The sequence below is a fragment of the Carassius auratus genome, unplaced genomic scaffold (assembly GCF_003368295.1).
Source record: "Carassius auratus strain Wakin unplaced genomic scaffold, ASM336829v1 scaf_tig00216880, whole genome shotgun sequence".
In the NCBI taxonomy this organism is placed as follows: domain Eukaryota; kingdom Metazoa; phylum Chordata; class Actinopteri; order Cypriniformes; family Cyprinidae; genus Carassius; species Carassius auratus.
The window spans coordinates 115,519-139,853 of NW_020528783.1; the positions used below are offsets into that span (position 1 = coordinate 115,519).

At 34.7% G+C, this 24,335-nt stretch overlaps 1 protein-coding gene across 2 annotated transcripts in view; it reads right to left on the reverse strand.

The window, feature by feature from the left end:
* The window catches only part of LOC113099200 (amyloid-like protein 1), a 51,755-nt gene that overhangs the window by 3,462 nt on the left and 23,958 nt on the right, over nt 1-24,335 (reverse strand). For both annotated transcript variants that reach the window (XM_026264297.1, XM_026264296.1), the window contains exons 2-16: nt 13,453-13,635; nt 9,858-9,987; nt 8,812-8,924; nt 8,306-8,502; nt 7,232-7,557; nt 6,837-6,964; nt 6,667-6,741; nt 5,672-5,830; nt 5,256-5,384; nt 4,609-4,708; nt 4,356-4,523; nt 4,188-4,211; nt 3,998-4,065; nt 3,154-3,219; nt 929-1,072 (exon numbers count right to left, since the gene is read on the reverse strand). In XM_026264297.1, coding sequence (XP_026120082.1) covers nt 929-1,072; nt 3,154-3,219; nt 3,998-4,065; nt 4,188-4,211; nt 4,356-4,523; nt 4,609-4,708; nt 5,256-5,384; nt 5,672-5,830; nt 6,667-6,741; nt 6,837-6,964; nt 7,232-7,557; nt 8,306-8,502; nt 8,812-8,924; nt 9,858-9,987; nt 13,453-13,635 — 2,010 coding nt within the window. The remainder of the gene's footprint in view (nt 1-928; nt 1,073-3,153; nt 3,220-3,997; nt 4,066-4,187; nt 4,212-4,355; nt 4,524-4,608; nt 4,709-5,255; nt 5,385-5,671; nt 5,831-6,666; nt 6,742-6,836; nt 6,965-7,231; nt 7,558-8,305; nt 8,503-8,811; nt 8,925-9,857; nt 9,988-13,452; nt 13,636-24,335) is intronic.

Genomic DNA, 24,335 nt, shown 5'->3' on the forward strand with positions numbered 1-24,335 from the left:
ATTTAAATAATCTTAAGAATGTTTTTTTTGTTTAAATCTAGGCTCTGTATATGAATTCAAAATACAGATAGCAATTTTCCATTACAAGCTTGATTCTGTCAAATATTCATGATGATAACATCATATAACATAAATTAATATGATCTACCATTTATGTATATTGACCTACCATCTAAACTGATTAATACTTGATTGCTGACAGATTAAAATAAAAACCTTCCTCTTTATATCTACTGATTTTGAAATTACAACTTAATGTCTCACAACTATTTCTCAAAACTGCTGTTGTATATCTTATAATTGCAGCTATAGATTACACAAATGCTACTTTTCTCATTTCAAACTATTTCAAAATGAACTTTTTTTTATGTTAAAGCAGAAATGGTCCACTGTCTCTACAAAGTAATTTCAACACAAATCTTTATTTCATGTCCACTTAATTGTTCACTGGGTAAATATTCATGGAGTTATTAAAAAAGAGAATGTTATACATGATTCATAAATGCCTGTGTTTATCTTTTACAAGTTTTATGAAACTTTTCACAATAAACTTATGAAATACTTGGCAGAATACTCCATGTACATAAGACTTTTTAATGAACTATTCAAATCTGTTTCATGACTTGACTTTTTCCTGTTATGTTTTTTTCCCTATCAAACAAAAACATCAGATTAGGTATCAAATGACTAGATTGCAAAACAGATAGCAACAGGAAACTGCTTCAGGGCTTGGTTGTTACTTCCTCATGTTTTACTGTAGATAAATGTACTTCAATGGGTTATGGTGTAATTGAACTATGCCAGCATGTAAACCATAAACATCAGCCAGAAGCCCTTTTGAGTCTGGGGTTGACCCTGTTTCTTGGACATGCTGCTTCAAATACAAACATGCAAATGTCAGTAATGATCCTCTCAGACAAGCTCTCACCTCCACTATGCCATGACTGATGGTCCCATAAGGCTTACGGCGAACTAGTAACAAGCTGATGACCATCACCATAGCGATAGCCACGGCGACCACCAGAAGCCCCACCATTGCCCCGCGGTTAAATGTCTCCAAAACATCCGGCTGCTGTGTTAGAAAACAATGAGGCATTGAGTTTCACATTCAGTACAATAAAAGAAACAAATCAGCAATTTTTGCTTACGATGTAAATTAATTCTACTTGGTTAACAAATGCATTATTGAACTTAACCCCTTTGCGTGCAAACATCGCTGACGGCCCCAGTTTATTATTGTTTCACTTTCACAGCACATTAAACATCACTGTCTTACTTCATCTGGACAAACTGTGCATCAATGGAAAGTTTAAAGACTCAAGCTTCGATATTTGACCAATATTTTGATAAAACATTGTTGCAGTGACAGATATTTAGTGATTTATGTCAGGAGTACAAAATAATAAATCCGTATTATGCCACATTTTGAATAGAAATTCACAACTCACTCGTATTCAGTCACATCAAGAGCGGTTTATTTGTGTTCACAAAGACTCACTGAACAGCGTCAATAAGGATTTTTAGACCAAAGATGCATATCTGCGGAGATATATGGATATATTTACTGATGTTTACTTCATATTTCTTCAGACAGAATCGTCATTTCTATTCATTTTCCACGGATTTACGCGATCAGATGATAAACAGCCTCTCCCAGCGATCTCTGTGTGCGTGCAGTAGTCACAGCTCGTGCGGTGTGTGACTCAGACTCTGATTGGGTCTTTCAAACGTCAATCTTAGAGTTTCATATCTGGACACCGCCCCATCGTGTCACATGCTTCCTGCACACTTCCTGGTAGTTATCTGGCCAAAACAACACTGAAACACCTCTGTACACACAAAATATCCGAATAATAAACCCGCGATTACGATAGTAAAGCTTGGTATGAGAATTTCTTGAGATCTGGGGCGTTTTTATAAAAAAAATCGAAAATGTACATCGGAAATGCTAACTTGTGCAGCGATGAAAAAGGCTACAAATAACATATTTTTACAACAGTAAACGACCAAATTCCACCCCTGATCGCTAAAGGAAGTTATTATAAACACTCGATCGGGGTTTAAAGTGAGTTTTGAGTAAAAGTGTATTAATAATTTCATAAATTGTCAGATGTAGCTTGATGCTAACGTTAGCACCAATGCTTCTAATAGCAGGTGCTTCTCTTCTTCATAATGCATTTTTGTCTCAATAATTCACGTAAGGTCGTAAGAAAATGTTTTGTTGTATTTTTATAGTAAGACTTTTGATAAATAAGGCCTAAATGCAAAGAGAGACTGAAGTGAGATCGCTGCTTTGTTGCTTTGTAAAGCCTGAAAAACCACAATCAAGGCTAATAAAGGTGGAATAAAAACAAAAGAATAATGATAAAAGAATAATGCGGATAATGTGTCATACTTGGCGGAGGTGTGAAAGAACCGTTTGGTGAGAACAATACAATCATGATTCGGGCAGTTTTCAACAGTGAAACATACACAAAGAGAACAGGAAAGTTTACATGTGAGATCTTACAGAGATGACAAGGGCCATAAATCAATCTGATGAGCCTTCTCTAAAAACACACATGACATGGCCTTAGAAAATATTTCATAAAATTCACAGTTTTACAGATTCGATTATGAAATTTTTTATGAAGTCTTGGAAGACTTGTGGCCTTAGCTACACTGTGTTTTCAAACTCATTTCCTACATCAACATTTTTTTAAATACATTTAAAACATATGTTTTTAATATTTTTATTTTTGTTTTTATGTTTGAGCTTATATATCTCTATTATCATAACAGTCTGAGTGATTCTGATTCCTGAACAGTAAACTTTAAAGTGTCAGCTTTGTGAACAAAGGTTGGTTATGTATCTAGTGAGAAAGAATCATGAGCAGAAACCTTTTTATTTTGCGTATGTAATTTCGGTCTCCATGCCAAAAAAGGGGGGTTACTAGTAAGGGGTTAAATGATAAAATGTACCACATACTAGTAAAAAAAAAAAAAAAAAAAAAAAAATTATATATATATATATAATATATATATAGTCTGAATGCACTGTAAGTTACTTTGGATAAAAGAGTCTGCTAAATGCATAAATGTAAATGTACCATGAGAAATATATGGGACAGTAATTTCCCAAGATCTCACAAATGAAGGGCTTTGGATGCTCACCAGTTCATCTCTCTGGATTCCTGGAGACTTGTAGACCACTTGCTTCAGCTCCACAGAGGTGTTTATCTGAGGCACACAGGACACGGAGTTCATCATGTGATAAGAAAATCATTTTAAATTCTATTCAAGCTTTCAGCTTACAGGCATTGAATTTTTTTTTTTTTATAATAATAAATAAATATACAGTGGCATGCGGAAGTTTAGGAACCCCTTGCAGAATCTGTGAAAATGTGAATAATTTTCCAAAAATAAGAGAGATGCATAACATGCATTTAGTATGATCTCTTATTTTGTTCAAATTATTCAAATGTTCTCAGATACTGCAAGGGTTTCCCAAACTTAATTGGGGAAATATCATCTCAACTTATTCAACTACAAATGGTGCCATCCTGTGGTAAACGTACAAGACTGCAGAAACATACTGTCTTGAAAAGCATTAGTAATAATAAAAATATTGATAATGATGATAGTTATTTATTATTACAATTGTAATATTTTATTGTAGAATTTTCATTAAACAATAATAATAATAATAATAATTGTATTATTATATAACGACATATATAATCAATAGCAATATTATAATTAGACCCCCCCCCCCACCAATTTGTGCACCCCTATCTGACATGTAGCTTAGTAAGGTCGTGTGACAACAATGCAGCATTACTACTGGTTTATATGTGGAATAAAAAGGGAGTAAATAGTGTATACTTAGCAGTATTCAGTAAGTACTAAGCATGTATTTTATTCTAAAGCAAAGTCACTTTGGTAAGAAACACTTGCTGAGCAACACTAGTACACATGCAATCGTAAATGGTTATTCTGTGTTAGAATTTGCTCTAACCTTCTCCTCATATTCATAAGTTGGTCCTCTCTCAGAGGTGGTGTAGTCATACTCATCCACTGATGAAACTGTGGACATACAGAAATATTCATATATAACTGTAAATAAAAAACTATATACATGCAGTATAAGAACAAACTATAATATGAGAATGATATTACAGGAAGTGTAACCAGAGCTTTGGATTTACCTTTCTTTTCATTAGGCTGGGGATCTACATTACCAAAAATAAAGAGATAGAAGGAATAGGATAAAGAATGGTTAGTATTTTCACAATGTGATCATGCTCAAGATTTGTCGTGTTAAGCTTCATTTCCTTCTTTGTAATGCATGTGTTTTGTATATGTGGTTATTGTACCGATGCGTGGTGGGTAAGGGCGATTCTGGAAAGCTCTGTCTTCTTCCTCCTCGTCATCTCGCTCCTCTTCACTCTCGGCAGGAAGCAGCTCCTCAGTGGTGCGCGTCTCAGAAAAGGAAGTGGTCATGAGTTCGCTGATGTCCCCCCTCTCTGTTCTCACTAGCTCCTCTGCAGAGACAGACAGATTCAATGAATGATTCTGAGAGCTATTAGACTTCTGAGCCAGCAAGGGAGTCACAAAAACACTTCTTACGGATCTCGTCGTGAAGTTTCTCAGCCAGGCCAGGGACCTTGTATAGCAGAGCCAGGCTCTGATTCATCCTCTCTTCGATCACATGCAGGTGTGTGTACACCTTCAAACACAGATATCAAATTACCTTTTCATATCTCTTTGCATCATTTAACATGACCAAGCAACAAATCTCATGCTCTTCATGTCTGCGTTAAGCAGACAGACACGTGTACAATTAGCAGTGAGACATTTTGGCTTCTATATGTGTCATGCTGTGCTAGGTAGCTCCGCCCACACTGAAATCCTATTGGTTCAAAATTCTGCTTCAGACAACAATATATTACAAATCACATATGATCTGATATGCTATTATTATTAAATGATCATGAAATCTATATAATATCACAACATTTTGGGCCAAATTGTGAAGCCCTATAAAAAAAGGAAAGCGTTATGTTCTAAAAGTGATAAATAAACACTTTTTTTCAATTAGTAATAGTTTTGCAGCATTAATTTCAACATTTTATAAATTAAAGTTTGTATCTGTAAATATCAGTTTATGCACTGTGAACTAGTTACTAATGTTAAAACATTAAACTAATGTTAACAAATCAGATCTTATTCTAAGGGGTTAAAGTTGTGAGATGATCTGGGTGTTTGTCTCAAACCTGGAATTTCATCTGCTCAGCTTTCTGAGGGTCGGCGGACTCAATGTGCTGGTAATGACGTAGAGTGTGTCGTCTGTCCTTCTGCTCTGCGGCCATGTAACGCTTCAGAGCCTGGAGAACACGGTCCGGCTGTGAGGGAGTAGGAGAAAGAGAAATCATGTCACAAAAAAGAGAGAGAGTTAGAAACATAATATTTCATGGCATGGCACTAGCAGCACCAATGACACAGGTTCGACTCCCAGGGAAAGAATGAATTGAATAAAAATGGATCCTTGAATGCAGTTTGAATTAAAGTGTCTGCCAAATACGTCAATTTAAACGTTGAGGATAATTAAGAAAAAAAAAATACTGTTTGTAAATTGCAAGTACTGAATTGTGCTAATATTCTTGTAGCAGTTGTCTTTAAGAGGGCGGACCTGTGGAGGGTCGCTCTGCACGGCGCTCAGATAGCTCTCCAGAGCCAGTCTACGGTTGTTATTCAGGGTGGCAACAACGCGGGCCAGGTGCGTCTCCACCAGCCTCTGCCTCTCACCCGCTACCTGCTCCTCAAGGGTCTGTAAAACAGACTGGAAATGCTGGGGAAGAGAGAGAAAAAGAGAGACATTTTTGAGAATAGTCACAGTAGTAAATGCTTTTTATTGAAACACAGTATAACAAGACAAGAAGAAGGCAGAATGGATTTTTATTCAATAGGTATTGACTGGAGCGATCAAAGTGGCCATTTCTGTAAGATCTGAATGCAAGTTTGCTTCTGAAACACAGGTCCCACTTGTGAAGAATTTTTTTTATATATATATTTTTTACCAGGATGTGAGGGATAACGATTAAGTTCACCCTCAAGAGAACTATCAGTATTAACTATTGTTGCCATTACCTTTATTTATATCTCATGCAACAATTTGACCTAATCAGACTTTTCAGCAGATAACATGTACAGTAGTCTGTTAAAATCTAAGGGTCAGTCCTAAGATCACGAGTCAAGAGAATCTAAATTGTGACTGTTTTTGACAAAAAAAAAAAAAAAATGTCACAAAAGTGTAAAATATGACCACTTTAATAAATAGCACAGACTACTGTAAGTTTAGGTTGTTAAGATTTTATTTTAATTACTTTTTTTTTAAGTAAAGTTTATGCTCACAAAGGCTGCATTTATTTGCCAAAATGTTATTTGAATATATTTTCAAATGTAATTTATTTCTGCGATGAAGAGCTGAATTTTTAGCAGCCATTATTCCAGTCTTTAGTGACACATTCAAAAATTATTCAAGAAACATTTAGTATTATTATCAATGCTGCTGCTTCAGATGTTTTGTGACATTATAAATCTCTAAACTGTAATGTTAAATCTATTTAATGCATCCTTACTTAATAAAAGTATTACACAACACAATCAATTCATTCATTTCTGTACCTCGTTCAGTGCCTGGCGGTCTGACTTGGGCAGGTTCTTTGACTGGTTGTCTGCCTCTGCCCACTCCTTCATGATCTGATGCACAATAAAGTAATGATTCCCTCTTAATCATTCTTAAGGCACATAAATGACCTTAAACACACACACATAAAAAGCCCCGTCTCTCTCACCTCATTGATGCGTTTCATTCGCCGTTCCTCCAAGTCCAACTTGGCACGTAGGAAGCTGGCATGTTCACTGTCGTCGCCCGGCATCTCGAAGTAAACATCCACACCATCTGTAGGACGAGGAGTGGGCGCTACTCACAGGAGAGAAAGGGAGTTAATTAAGCACCAATCAGTGATTATTCAATCCATGAATCTATCAAAGAGGAAAAAAGGAACTCTAGGGCTCAGTGAGACTGAAGTAGCATCAATCCCAGCAGTGTGTTTACTTAAATCTCTATATGAGAGGGAGTTAAAGAGGAAGCATTAAAAATGCAATGTGGTTTCACCTCACGCTTCCTGTTTAACCTCTACTGAGAGTCTGTGTGTGAGAGACGATTTAAAGCATCAGTAAGACTCACGGCTGTCAGTCCTTGTTTGAGGCTGGGTGGAGGCTTTGGCAGACTGGAGGTTCTTGTCGTAGTAGAAGTTGTCCATGTAGTCTTGGCCTTGTAAATGAGAGTCAATGGGATACTCATAGTCTTCTTGGTCCTTCACCTTCATTGCGGCTTCCTCCTCTTCAGCTACCTCTACCTCAGCTGGATCTTCATCATTGCCTTCCTCCTCCTCTTCTTCTTCTTCTTCTTCTGCTTCTTCCTCTACTACCTCTTCCTCTTCCTCCTCCATATCATCTTCCTCTATGTCTGTCTCGGGAGAGGGACTGGGAGTGGGTGGCGTCGTTTTCACACTGATCAAGTGGGAAGGATTTTAAAGTTAAACGTTTTTTTTTTTTCATATTTTGTCAGTTTTGAATCAAGGTGCAACCAGTGTAGTCAGATTCTCATAGGAATGAGGCTAAGATGATTGCTTTTAGTGAATCAAACATACAGTGCAACCAAATGTAGTCTGATTCTCATATGTGCAGGTTCTTTTGAAAAAAAAAAAAATCAAAAACATACAGGCAAAAAAATGATCAAAAACATCCAGACCACCAATGTAGTCTGATTCCAGAACAAGTGACTTTTATAAGGTGATTATTTTTAGTGAATCAAACAAGTACAGTGCAACCAGTTTAGTCTGATTCTCAAACAAATGACTCTTGTGAAGCGGTTCTTTTTAGTGAATCAAACAAACAGTACATGCAAACCTGTGTATTTTGATTCTTGAACAAGTGACTCGTGAGTCGGCTCTTTTTTAATGAATCAAAAACATAATTTGATTCCTGAAAATAAGTCCCAAATGAATGACTCATATGAGCTGACTCTTTAGTGAATCAATCACATACAGCTTTCAACTACAGTAACTCTTTAGACTATCTAAATCTAAATTAGGATAATTTTTGTAAGAATTATTTTGGATATATTGAAATCTCAACATTTGGTAAAGTAACTGAATTAACTGAAAAGTAACTGATTTTTTTTTTATTTTTTTTTTTTTACAAAAATCAATAAAGGAACCAGAAACATATAATATACCATAATACAAAAACTCTTTACCTGGTGAGCACTTTTTCTCCAGCCATGGACACGAAAGGTGTTGTTTCTCCCTGTACAGTGTCTGTAGTCTCGGTCTCTCCCCGTCCACTGGATCCTGCCCTTCCAGGACAGCAGACGTACTCCACCCCACGGAAACGGTCACCGCATGGCAACAACATCCCATAACTGTGCAGCTCCAGACTGTCAGCTGTGCAGGCCTGATGAGCGGAGCAGAAGATGAATGTCATGTGCCAGTGCTTCAAAAACTTTGAAGTGCATTAATTTATTTTTTTAAATCTTTTTGTAATTGCGCATACGTGTCAGGGTGAAATGACCTACAACATTCAAATTCGAAAACTTTAAGTACCAGGGGATACTGGTGATGAGTGAAATGAGAATAGGAGATCACAGCGTGGACTCTAGTTTCACTGGCATCGGACTCACCATTAAAGATGTGAAGCTATTCAAGTTGAATTACAGTTCTAATACTTTTCCAGGTTGTAATTTTGTGTGCTTTTAGTATTTACCTCTTTGGCGATGTTGTGCCAGTACACGTAGCTCTCACAAGAATCCATCTGCTCCTGGTGTAAGAAACGGCAACGATCCGGAACCAAGAGTGCCTCACTGACATACTCACCCACTGAGAGATAGGCAGAAACAATTACATATTGTCATTTGAAAAAATACAATAAAATGACTTTATTAATAAAGGATTATTAATAATATTTTAATAACGACTGTTCAAAAGTTTGGGGTCAGTAAGAATTTTGTGTGTGTGTCTGTGTGTGTTTGTGTGAAAAAAAAATGGCTGCACAAAAATCCAGCTTTGCATCACAGGAATAAATAAAATTAGTAAAATATATACAAATATAAATCAGTTATTTTACATAGTAAAAAGAGACATTGTGTGGAATATTATTACTGTATTTTTGATCAAATAAATACAGATGAGGTCAGCTTGAGAGAATTATTCCATAAACATTGATACATTCTACAGACCCCAAACCTTTGAACAATAGAGTGATTATGATAATTATTGGAATACATAAATAAATTCAAAGAAGCTACTATAATGAGAACTGAGGTAGACAGTACTGGCATTAAAAAAGTTTATCATGCATTTTTGAAAATGTCCACATGAGCTGATGTTGCAAATAAAAGAATATAAGAAGTGGGAACAAAAAACAAGGACAAAAGCCCCTCAGAGCCAAACAGCTGCACAAGCGTTACATATTCATCAACATTAGTAATGCACCAACAGATTTAGGATCTATTTATATATTTTTGATTGTGATATAACATGATCGCAGAGTACAATGTACTATAAAATGATGCTTAGGAAATTCATAAATCAAAATGTACATTAACAAGTCTTATTTACAGGAATATATCACCAAAGGAAAAAAGAACTACAACCTAAATGATGATTATTTTTTTTTAGCTATATGAAAACAACTATATTAACACACGATTAATTGAATTACATATGATATTGCTTTTTAAATCTGGTCTATACTGCATTCTTGATGGGATGTCTGTATTCTAAACTGTTCAGGGTGTGTTTGTGACTCACCCAGACAACGGTAGGGCACCACGATGAAGGAGCGGGTCTGACAGTGACCCCAGCCCTTCTTACACCAGCCCGGGATGGTCGCTGGAGAGGAGGCCTCTTCCACATGGGAGATCTGCAGTCCTGGATACATCTGACATACGGTGAGAACGACAGACACAAACACACACACACACACACGTGAGGAAAGAGAAGGGGACAGGAGTCAGGATCACAACAGCTGGAAAAAGGACAGGGGAATAGTAAGTTTATCATGCAGAAAACAAAAGAAAAGACAAAGAACAAGGGGGTGAAAAGGAGCGGGACAAAACGAAATAAATAGCACTCCAGGATAAGGGTCCATGGGTGCCGTTATTGCACAATGAACTGTTGTTTCTGAAAATGTAGCTGCACACAGCAGTCTTTTAATATGACCCTGTAGCTAAACAAGCCAGATAAATACATAAATGATGCTTTTTTTTTTTTTTTTTTTTTTTTAACTGCTGTTCCTTTTTAATGGGAAACCTCTCATTTGACCACAAGAGGGAGTCGTGGAGTCGATCCTGTCTGCTGAGACTGCAGAGCATTAAAGTTAATAAAAGAATGTGAAATACATTTCTGAACTTGGCACTAGGGGGCGTCTGAAACTCATTGCGTAGTATTCCCGAATTTCCAGAGCAATTACACCTCACCTTCAAAACATGTTTGCAGGGGCACTGAGTCATACTGAGTCATCTGTACATTATTAGGATTTATTTATGATTCGAAATATAATCATAAATAAACTGAGTGTAACTAATCACAGACGAGAGGGAGCTTAGGAAAAGAAGGAAAATGGATAGAAATGTATATGTATATTCGGGGATATACATGAGTATTGTCACATTAGGTTTGTTGTTTTACTATATATTTTTATATATATAGATTTGACGAGACAAGATCAGCCACACAGATATAAAAAATAGTGACATATATTAATAAACCTAATTACAATTAATATTCAAAACTATTGTTCTCTTGTCTTCCAATATTCTGTCCTAAAATATACAGTACAGACACAATACATTAAAACAGATGCTCAACACTCATTGAATAACACTTTTTTTGTCCTATTTCAATTTTATTTTATTTTATTTGCTTATCAAGGACCACATCTTCTAATGAAAGGAACAATATGATATATAAAAAGCATTTATTTTCTTAATAAAACTCATGAAAATGCATAGTCAACCCTTTTTTTCCAATATGCTGTCTATATATATATATATATATATATATATATATATATATATATATATATATAAAATGCTCAACATCCATTGAATAACATTTTAATATTTTCTACCAATATTAAATCTTAAAATAAAATGTTTATTTTATTTTATTGGGATATTATCTCCTATAGTGAAATATGTATCTTAAATATTTGTATATTTAGGATAACACTAAATAGTGACTTTATGACTAAAGGAGTAGCACACACTGCTTTTCAACATCCACAGTGCGTTTCGACATCCTTTAAATATATTCACAACACAGGACAACCTTGAGTCCATTCCAGCTTAATTATGACATACGGTTCAAATTAACATCATCAAGAATATACAAATACTCTTTTTAAAAAAGAGAAAAATTATTGTTCTGGGTACATGTTTGCATCAAATCTATTCGCACTGGGCTGCAGTGAGTGAGAGTGTAATCTTACAGACATATGGGAAGGGATTATTATGTTCTAAACAAGCTCTGGCAATGAGGACGCGGTCCACTGGCAGACCGCCTGCTAGTCTAAACCTCATTCAGCCAGGAGAATGACATATTCTTTGGCCTCTTCATTCAATTTTGATGTCACTTCGTGCCAGGCTAGAATTCAGACACAATAACGCTTTTAAAAGCCTTTAGTCAAATTAAACTGGTTGACTGGTTGAGCCCAGATTAGCTTACAACGAGGTGATTTTATACTGTGGCGGTAGGGACAGCGTGATGATTCAGACAAGGTTGAACAGACGTTGCTCCGCGCTTATAGAGCACAGAGAGAGAAAAACATGTCTTGTTCAGACTGACATCTCAGAATTGCTGTCATGCAATAATACAGGCTCAGATTGATTTCAGCAATGAAATACACACATGAAAAACAGAGGAAAACAACCAGGCCTCATTTCTCATTCCTAATTCCTCTAGATGAGACAACGGCGAATGAAAAACTTGCAATCCTCTTAGGAGTCAGAGAGTACAGTCATATTAGCCGTACAATGCATTTGAGCTCATGGCGTACGGAGATCATAAATCTCCACCGCTGATTGATGGTGAAAAATATCCCCATTATCCCACACACTTAATACGGCGAGAGTTAGAAAGAGATTTGCATCGAGTTGCCTGTGTATGCACATAAACGCCATCTTAGTCTTGTTTTACAATGCTAATATTAGAACAGACTGCCCTCTGCGTTCACCTTGAGAAAATGCTTGAGTGGAGATTGTCTGCAGATTCTTGTGCACATAGTAATTAAACCAATCAGCGCGCATGCTAATGTAGGTGCGCTGAGTTTGATGTTCAGCGCTTGACTGAAATTAATTACACGAGGCAAACAGAACAGAGTAAAAGTAGAAGAGAACAAAATACAATACGTCTGATAGAATAGAAAAGAAGACTGGAATGTAACAACAGAGCAAAACAAAAACATTGAATGGAATGAAACTAAATAAAATAAAATAAAATAAAATAAAATAAAATAAAATAGAATAGAATATAAGAATGGAATAGAAAAGACTAAACCAGAAAAGAATAGAGTAGAACTGAATAGAAAACAAATAAATCTAAAACAAATGAAATATGAACAATGTAACAATAGAATAGAATAGAATAGAATAGACTAAAATATAATAGAATACAGCACAAAACAAATACTAAGTAAAACTAAAAAAAAATACATATAGTTTAAGACAAATTAAACGGGAGAGAACAGAGCACAAACAGAATACAATAGAAAAGAATAGAACAACAACAGAGTAGAATAGAATATAATAGAACACAAAAGAGTAGAATAGAATAGAACAGAATAGAACAGAACACAAGAGAATACAACAGAATAGAATAGAATAGAACAGATCACAATGGAATGGAACAGAATAGAATAGAACACAACAGAGTAGAATAGAATAGAATAGAACAGAACACAACAGAATACAACAGAATAGAATAGAATAGAACAGAATAGAATAGAACAGATCACAACGGAATGGAACAGAATACAATAGAACACAACAGAATAGAATAGAATAGAATAGAATAGAACACAACAGAGTAGAATAGAATAGAATAGAACAGAACACAACAGAATACAACGGAATAGAACAGAATAGAATAGAACAGAACATATCACAATGGAATGGAACAGAATATAATAGAATAGAACATAACAGAGTAGAATAGAATAGAACAGAACACAACAGAATAGAATAGAACAGAATAGAACAGATCACAATGGAATGGAACAGAATAGAATAAAACACAACAGAGTAGAACAGAATAGAATAGAACAGAATAGAATAAAACACAACAGAACACAATAGAATAGAATAGAATAGAATAGAATAGAATAGAATAGAATAGAATAGATCACCTCCTGGCAGTATGACAGGATCTTGCTGGGCTGGGTGAAGCATCCCTGTCGCCCCTGAGGATCTGGTTCCCAATGTCCACTCTCAGTGTTCATGTGTAGAAGCTGACGGCCACAAAACATGGCAATCTGAGGTTCTGCCACATGAGGACTAACCGGTCCATTCACCTCCGTCATAGCCAGGGCCTGAGAAAGAGATATGGACTTATAATGCTGATTCAAAGTCAGAATAACCCTCAGTTCAACATTAAAGCATTATGTGGCTGTGCATACATGTCAGTGACAGGTGTTTTCTTAGGGAACTAGATTATAACCAAAGCATGCATATAAGTGCTAACCTCAAGTTCAAGTTTATTCAAATGCATAACAATATAGTAAACAAATGCAAGAGGATGTGAATACAGCATGTTTTGCAAACAGAGGACTCTCTTTGAGAAGATATGCAACTTTAATATCTCGTCTAGCATTGATGAAGTTAAAGAACTGAAATTGTTCGAAGTTCAAAGTGGCCTACGTTCATGATAAAAATATGTTAAGCCTGGCTGCCTGTTATTACTGCAAACCAAAGAGCGATAAGACATATTTGAGGCCAGCAAAAAAAGAGGGAAGAAGGGTGAGTACAGTTGTTATCACTGGCCTGACAGTGAGGAGGAAATATAACATGGAGGTTCAGTATTGAATTTCAAATTGAGCCAGCAAGCCAGACTTGCTGATAACCCTAAATGCATCTTATCCTTCTCCCATCAAACCTGCATGTGTAACTGGAGTACAGGCAAAGACAGCACACTCAGCCGCAGAGGAGCACAGCAACAGCTTTTGTCACTGGATAGCCACAAATATGCATGCTCACCCATCAGGTCAAAATAAAAATGTTAATGAATTCAGAAGGGCAAAGGTGAACTACTATCTTTAAAAGGTAGAAGAGGCTCAGTATTATAACTGTCATTTTTTCGTGAAACAAAGTGTCATTCTTCTCAGTGAATATTTTTTTAAGGTATTTATTCTCTCTGTCTAGTGCCCTTTCGATGATCCCTTCTTGATTATGATTTTCTTTTTGGGGAATGGAAAGCTGTGCATACTGGAAAGTATATGTAAATAGCATTTAAATTAATAAATTCTATAATAACCAAAAACTATAAAAAATAAACATGAATACATAAAAAAAAACCACTATTCATAAATAAAATAGTACTGATGCATGAATAAATATTAAATAATACAATACAAAAAAATTCTAAAATAAATATTCTTAAATAAAATTGTATTGATAAAAACATTAAATAATTAATAGTATAAATAAAATAGTATTGATAGAAATATTATTACTAATCAAAATACAAAAAATAAATATTGTTAATAAATAAATTAGTATTCATACATTTTATAAATAAAATACTCAAAATAAAGAAATACTCAAAACTAAATTATATTCATAAATGAAACAACACTGATACAAATATTAACAAATACTACAAATAAACAACATCTTTAAACAAAATAGTATTTAAACATTAGTATTTTTAATAAATATTTTTTTTATAAATCCATATACTAAAATAAATATTATTAAATTCAATATTTAAAAAAAAAATCAACTAGATTATACATGCAAAACAAAGTTATGTAATAAAATTCTTAATTTAATTTTCCATATTGAAAATGAAATTGTATAGTATTATGGGATACAGAGGGCCTGCTATAGTAAACTAAGAGTAAAGTAAGAGTACGCCATTGAGAACACACCCTCAGTTCCTGATCCGTCTCTCTCACATCACTCAGTTTCTAGTTCATTCATTTCCTCTCTGTCTCTTTGGCAAAGGATGTAGGTATTGATCTGAAATGTGTTCAGTGCTCCTGGAGGAAGGGCCCCGGGGACAGTCACACAGGCAGAGCAAACAGTAACCCTGTTGCTAGAGTCAGATGTTAATACAAGCTCACTGACCACTGGGTCATCTGAGTACATCAACACAGAGCAGGAAGCAAGGGATCAGGCGAGAAGAGGGAGTCTAATGAGGGGAGAGGCTTCATTTCATCTGGTTATCCACCCATTTCACCGGTTAAGGCTTAGTTGCGGTAGCGGGCACACTAATCACTTCTCTGCAGCCAGGAGAATTTGATATTTCTGTGTTAGTATAATATATGCAGATAATTTGTCCTGTGCCTAGACAAGCCCCATATACAGTAAATATATTTATTAATATATTTATTAAATATAATTATTAATATGATTTATGAAAAGAATATAAATAATAAAAAAAATTGGGGCAACAATATAAAATGAACATATGCAGGAATCGTCACAGACGGAGAGAATGACTGCGCATTTCAGAGGATCATTAATCTGGGGTTTGTCTGTGCTAGAGTGATTTATCCTGGATTATGTCTAATCTGATAAATTAGAGTCAGAATTTGTATCAGGGTATAGACAGTGAATTAAAGAGAGTCAGGAGTTTACATGAGTGATTGTTTAAAAGTGTCAGACAGAGCTCTCACTGGCTTCACTTACACTGACACACAACCAGCACCATTAATATATATATATATATATATATATATATATATATATATATATATATATATATATATATATATATATATATATATATATATATATATTAATGGTGCTGAATATATATTAAATTCTATTTCACCATTTATTTAAATCTTACAAAAATATAAATTACAATTACAAAATTATATATGTATATATGAGATCATTTTAAAATAGAACATTAATATATACTTTATAAAATACTTTTCTATTTTTACTATACACATTTAAAATATAATTTAAAATACACCTTTAAACAGTAAAATATGATATTCAATTAAACTGAATCAAACTAATTTAATGGACACAAATATATTTGTAATATTCAAATATTATAAAATAAAACAATATAATATTAAGTCTAAATTATATAATTATATATTAATAAATGTGTATTATTCAATTATAAATTATAATTATAATATTACAATTCTCTTATAAAACGTTCATATCAAATAATCATTTGAAATGAGAATTGAACTGTGTATACTATCATATACATATTTTTATATATTTCTAATTTAACATTATATTTTTATTTCTAAATACATTGCATCTATGTAATATTTTTAAGATTTTAAATTAAAATAAAAAAAAAACTATTAAAAAAAATTGTGTTTCAGGTTACAATGACAACTAAAATCAGTTTTGATTTAGTCAAGCTAGAATAATTTCCTTTTCATCACACATCTAGTAATTTTGATCAGTTCGGTTCTGTGGCCAAGAGAACTATAAGATATTCTAGAGAACTGCAATAATGACTAACGAGGGAGAACACATTGTAACATGATAATAACAGCAGATTCTGTGTGCGTCAGTGCTGTTCTTCTGCATGCGTGGAATCTGAGGGGGAGTGATGCTGCGAGGTTGCATGACTTCTTACTTGTGGGCGGAAAGACGCAATCAAAGCAAAAAAACAGCTTTAAAAGCCTGCTAGAGTTTTTTTACACTCCAAAGCTCGCCACATTTCAATGGCATCCCAACTGAGGGCATCAATCTGGCAACCCTGGCAAAGACTGGAAAGCCGGCGTACTTTAATCTTCAACGACAGAGCGAATGACAGACACACAGCACTCAGGCAACCAATTAGAGCGGAGATGCCCACAGGGAAGAAGAGGGGGAAAAAGAAGGAGAAAGGCAAAATGTGAAAGTGATCAAAGGAAAACCCTGCCTCTGCTGGCCAATGCAAAAACGTTTGAAGTCCTAATTAAAATTTATGAGGAAATAAATATATAAATCGGAGCCATAAATATACAATAAATATACAGAGCCCACAGGATAGATAGAGTGAGAGAGAGAGAGAGAGCGAGGGAGAGCAGCATTACTGCAGAGAGCTGAGAATAAGAGCAAATGCCATTAGGAGACTGTTGGATTAAAAATGATGAAAAAAATCTCATCAGCTTGAAGGCTTGACGAATCGGTTAGTGCCGCCACTGCAGTGTTTGCAGTGCACACACACACACACACACACACAAATATTCAGATTTAACCCTGGTGTCATGACCTTGCACTTATTCATCGCAGAATTTCAGCTGTCGATTACTCAAGTGATCTGCTGGTGTCGCTATTATTTTTGAGTAAAACTGATTCTTCAGTCGAAAATTTCTGACATTTGACACAATTTCAGTACAGATTATATGGAAAAAATGATTTCCTTGAAACTTTTGTTTATATAAAATATTATATATTTTTTTCATTCAGTATCTGTGTATTGAATGCATCATTATTGTAATTGTTTTTTTTTTCTAATTATAAATATAAGATTTTAACTACTGTATGTGTGTGTATATACAAACATATATATATATATATATATATATATATATATATATATATATATATATATATATATATATATATATATATTAGTGCTGTCAAAATTAGGGCGTTAACGCATTCGATTAATTTGAAATATTTAACGCGTTAAAAAAAAATAACGCAATTAACGCGGTTGCAGTTTTTTTTATTTCCAGTTGTGGCCTATGTGTGTTCAACGTGCAAAGAAATATGGATAAGACCAAGGAAGGACTTTTAGACGGAAAGTTTCAGTATAAAACTCTGCCGGATTACTCTTCAGTCTGCCACAAGAAACATTACTCTTCATTTAGTCTGTCACAAGAAACAGCAACATTAAAATCATGAACTCAAATGTCATTGTTTAAAAAAAAAAAAAAAAAATGACTGTAACAGTGCGTAAATCAGACCTTTCTGTAACGCTAACGTTAATAAGCTTAAATGAAAATAACGAAATAATTGTGTAGCGGAGTATTTTTTGTACACAGTGCCGCGAACTGTCAATCACTCCTGTACGCGTGCATCACTGTCCTCCTCGCAGCTGCAGCAACTTGCGCTCTCTCTCTTCATCAAGCTTTAAAACAAAAAGGGGACAAAAAGATCGAATTGTCTTTGTGCATAGGCTATAGATTAATTAGATGAATATCTAAATTTGTGCCTTGCCGTCTACGGTATTTTTTTAGAACTTAGAAAAAAGATGCTGCAGCCAATGAGCAGCCAGCGGGGGCTGCAGGACGACTCAACCTCCGCAGACAGTTTTTAATGTTTATCAGACAATAAATACTCAAGATTTTGCTTTAGTATAACTCACAACGAGTTTCACACACCTTCTCCGGCCACGTTGAGTTGTTGACACTTAACAGTGGGAAAAGCGACACATGCGCTATTCACTTGTATAACTTAAAGGTGAATGGGTAATGTAGTTTCTGCTCTGGGTGGGATGAATTAGGAAGCTTGCATTGTGAAGGGCGCTCTGAAAATCGGCAGTGCAGGTAAAAGATTAAAACCTCTATTAAAACAGATGTCCAAATGAGCGTACCGGTACGCTACAAGCACGTTCTGGGCGCATGGAGAGGTGGCGGTACGCTCAAGAGCTATGTTTGGAAGTGGCGGTACTGAGTACTGGTGCATACCGGCCCACTTAAAGCACTGGCAATGACTATACTTTGGAATTTTTTTGCAGTCCACTTAGAATTCAACATGGAAATCATTTTTGTTTTTTATTGGCATTGATTGTTTTGAAATTCACATGGTACTTACATGCCTGTGTTTTTATTTCTGTAATAAATATGGCTTTCAAGCCAACAGTTAATTTGGAGGATATTGATGGTTTATTGCAGGTATGTTGTTTACATGAGAAAATCTGTGTTACAAGTTAAAAAAATTCCAATAAACAATCATATTTTGAATTTAAATAGTTTCTTTGTCTTGAGTTTACATTAATTATTTACATTTTACATTTACATATCCAAAAAGTTTCAGTCTTTTAATTGCGATTAATCGCGATTAATCGCGATTAATTTTAAAAAATTGTGCGATTAATTAGTTAATTTTTTTTAATCGATTGACAGCACTAATATATATATATACTGTATATGTATGTGTGTGTGTTTATATATGCAGTGCTATTTTAGTATTTAGTATTAGTATATTTTGAATCCGTTTTTATTTTTATAATTCCATTTCCATTTTAGTTATATAATATACAATTTTTATTTTTATTATTCATTAATTGATTAAGTTAAACGAAAACTAAATGAGAAAATAAACAACAAATATCTGAACTAAATTTGTTTATATATTTTATTTGATTTCAGTTAACATTTATTTTATATCAAGTAATGATTTATTTAAATTTTTATTGATAAAATATGTCATATACTGTATTCATAATGCCTGAATACAAACATCTAAATTATTTATGTTGACAAAAAAATCAATCAATGAATGAATCAAATACAGTAAAGAATTAATTAAAAATGAGAAACATGAAACATAGTTTTTGGGCAAAACGTTAAACTAATTGTGATTTAACATTAACATCTAACAAAATGTTTATATTAATGCATCTCAAATTTAAATAAAATGCATTACACAAAGTGAGACTTTGGTAACATAAAAGATGATGCTCATTTAAAATTCTTTCAAAATAACAAATCATTTGTGTAGAATCTATTTGATTACATTACACTAAATTGAAACAAACACATGCATTTTTACATACCCTGACATGTATCTACACTTTAGCTCACACACTGAGTTACAGCAATGCCTGGAGGTATTAGGACTGATTATTATCAGCCAACCTGGTGTTTAGAGATTTCTTTAAGACCTCTGATGTGGTTTAAAACAGGATGAACCCAGGCGTGGTATGGGACCGGCACCTCTATCTCCTAAAACTAGATAATGGGATGAGATAATTATTGTTTTTATTTTTTTAACAGGAGGAAGGTCATAGCCACATGGGAGACTTCCGGACATTTGAGAAGATAACCTGCCTACACACATTTTCCAGCTCTTAGTTCCATATGCACACATGGCACAAACACACAATCAGAAACACACACGGTGAAGATCAATACCCAGAGCTGTTGTACAGTCCTACTCCTTCAATCGATATCAGTGCATCAGGAGCCCCGAGGTCTGATCTAAAACATGCACACACACGCACATACAAACAGGAGGCTTGTTATATGCCAAGTCTTTCAGGCTTAGGCCAGATCGCATTCTGGGAAGAGCAGATATGCACGACTCTGTGATGTGCATCATGCGATTAATTCACACAGTCTGCTAAAACCTGAGCCAGGTTGCACAATGTGTGACGTCCTCCATCCAAAGGAGAAAAAAACAACTCTTTATCCCTCGGATAAAAGAAGAATCCATAAGCGTTATTGTATTGGGGATGACAGAGATGAATGCATGCTCACATTCACTACAAGGTATTTAAGACGCTGCCTTTTATCTTGGTTGTTGATGACAGATGCCATCAGTCTTGAAGCACTCCACGGGTTAAAGTGGAAGGATTATGCTTAAAGGGATAGTTTAAAAAAAAAAAAAAAATTCTGTCAGCACATGCATGGTTTTCCAAACCTGTATAACTTAGTGTTTTTTTTTTTTTTTTTTAAGAGAGAAAAAAAAAACTGTAATCTGTAAAACATTTGTAAAGAAAAAAAAAATTTTTTTTTTAAATGGAATAGAATTTCACAGTATTAGCGTTTTTACCAACCCCAAACTTTTGAACTGTAGTGTATATTTAAAATTGACTAAACTACTGAGACTAAATCATTTTCATTTACTACTGACTTACATTTCAGTCTGTTTCTCATGGAGATACATCGTTTGATTTTAGAATACTTGTAATAAAGTGCACAAGTCATATAACCTACTATTCTTTCATTATACTGACAAAAGTGGCTGGCAGATTCTTAAAACCTGATGTGCTCCATATAAGAAAGAAAGAAAATGATACAGGTGTAGGTTTGGAGAAACACAAGGCTGGAGTAAATATTTGTCATTTTTGAGTGAAAAACTTTTCTGCAAGAGGAGATTCAACTGCAGTAAACCACATGATGCATGTAAACACCATCTAATAGCAGCTTCCCCTGCAGATAGAAGCTACAACACTGCATTATTAGATACAAAAAGGAAGCAGGGATATTGGATCGGGTTTAATTTTTGCTCTGAGGCAAACAGGGAAATTAGCAAGAGATAATAATGAAAAAAAGAACATCAAAAGATTGATTGAAATGTTTTCCAGGAGTAAAGAAAACATTTTGCAGTACGATAAAATAGCATTCACATGTCGCTCGCAATGGAAACTGCAGCATTTCATACAAAGTCTTGTTAAAAAGAAAATCCCATCAATGCAGATTCAGCCATTGTTTCGTTTTAATCGACCACGGCTAATGTAATTAGATTACGTTCTGATCCATTCCATTAAGTTCAGTTCAATTCAGTTCAAAAGCTTTATCCATTACCTTTAAAAACAGAAAATTATATTTGACGCATAATGCAAGTCACAAGCTCCATTGTAATGCTATTGAAAAGCTCCATTTGATTCCTGTACGCTCTTGAACTCTAACATGCAACAGTCAATGATTAAACCCTGTTAAATGGCTGTGACTACATTCACAAACCACACAGGTCCATTTAAAATGGATTTGCTCTCATTCACTGCTGCTCATGCTCCATCTGTACAATGGAAACTTAAGATTTTATCATGCAAAAGGCCCTGCGCTCACAGCTCGAGCTATCCAAAAGAGCGTGTGTACTTGTTTTTGGAGAAATATGTCATGCTTGATTTTCCTTCAAGTCAAAGTGAAGTGCAGCAAGCTGTACGTTACCTACAGCTCATTGAGGAAGAGAGCGAGGGTTCGCCTTACCCAAATAAAACCCCTCAATTGGACAGTCAGAGCTGGGTGTATCCAGAGCGAGTTCGACATAGAGGAGGGAAGGCAAGCACAGCCAGACATTCACCCACACAGATACACTCAAATGTGTTTGATTTGGCTCTAGAGCTCGACCAGACTTGGAAGCAATGACATTTACTCTAAACAACCTACACACACACACACACACACACACACTACACTTAAGAGTGAGAACAGACCAACTTAGACCTAGAAAGACCTTTACGCTACCATTAAAACCTTTGGAGTTAGTGGTTTTGTTTTTGTGTGTTTTTTTTTAGCACAGATGCAATGAGGGTTCAACAAAAATATTAACTGGCACAACTGTTTTCAACATTGATAAAAATAATGATAAAAATGTTTGTTGAGCAGCAAATCAGCATTTTAGAATGATTCCTGAAGGATCATGTGACTCTGAAGACTCAAGTAGGCCTAATAATGCTGGAAATTCAGCTGTATAATGTATATTATTACTGTTATGGTGTTAAAACCAAACAAACATGTGAATATCAATAAATGTAATAATTTTGATTCCTCTAAGTCTAATTTAATTAAAGCACTTCCTTTTTTAAAAAAAACTTCCTTACATCAAAGTTATCTCTACAGTAGCTTTGTTTCCGTCACACTGTTTTGATGTACATTTTAAAGCATCGCATAAGAAATGAGTGATGGAAATCGCAAATTTCTGAATAAAATAAAGTAAAATAAAAACACCTTAATGTGCAAAAATGTTTTTATGCTCGCCTTAGGTGGTTTTTGACTTCGGGTTCGAGTTGCCTCCATATTCATCAAAAAAGTAATATGACTTTGGGTGAAGAGACGGGATAAGTTGACTAACCACTGGACCGATCTCATTGCACATCATCTGAAATGTTGTTTCGGTTATTCTGCGACGCCTGAGCAAAGTCTGTCATCAAAGTATTTATGCATAACTGCCTCCCAGAATTTATACGTCTGTCTTCCCAAATAGCTGCTCTGAAAAGCAATGACCACATTTATAGCAAAGTAAATTGTTATATATGAAAATTATTAATTTCAGTAGCTTTTCCTACTTTTCTTAGTGATATTTAATGCCAGTTTATCAGTACGTGATGATTTATGTGATTTTATTCCTATTTTGGGCATACGTTAGATTCACAATTTTGGATGGAAACATAGCTACTGAGTGCTTAAAGTCAATATAAAACAGCAACAGCAAACATTTTTTGGTTCCATAATAAGAGAGTTAACAGGGAAAACGGGATATTCAATAGAATAAATGAAGCTCCTACATTTCCTTAAGCTATTACCAGTCACGATTACCGAATTTTGTTCTTTGGAATAACATTCACCCAATAAATCACTCTAGGAATGTGTATTACAGTATATTAACAACCATGTTTAAACAAACACAAAACCACCCCATATTCAATCCAGCTTCCCCTGAGATTGCATTCCAGCTGTTTGCAGCAACAGTTCATTCAATAACAGTGTCCTGCTTTCTGATTAAATATTCCACTCCGGGTGCTGCTCCTGGTCGTGGATGCAGGATGACATCATGCCTGGCGATGATGCAATCGTGCAGAGCTGGTGGGTAAGTGAGCAGAGAGAGGACGCCAGTTCATCATGTGTCACCTTTTAACAAGTCAACCTTGTTTTAATCCATCAGACCACCCTGCAGTAAATACGGAGCGTATGGACTGTGTGTGTGTGTGTGTGTGTGGATCCTCTGTTCATTAGAGATGCCGTCATCTCCATCTGTACCCATGTGTAGTAGGATGAGCCCATACACCATGCATCAAATTATATATATATATATATATATAAAATATTATATATAAAAATAAAATATATATAAAAAAATTATTTTTTATTTTTTGGATGTTATCGCAATAATGTGGCACTACTGCATGATTCCTCCACACCTTGAATGTAGACCAACACATCAGCGTTCATCTGATGTATGGAGATACCTCAGTAAGAAAATATATGTCCTATTGAATTTATGCTGATAAAAATGAAGTTCTGTGGGATCAAAGTAAAGTCTGTTGAATGCACAATGAAAAAATAATAATAATTCACAAATAAATACAAAGAACTGGCAAGTAACATTATATATGAAATTATTAAGTAGTACTGAAATTGTATTTTCT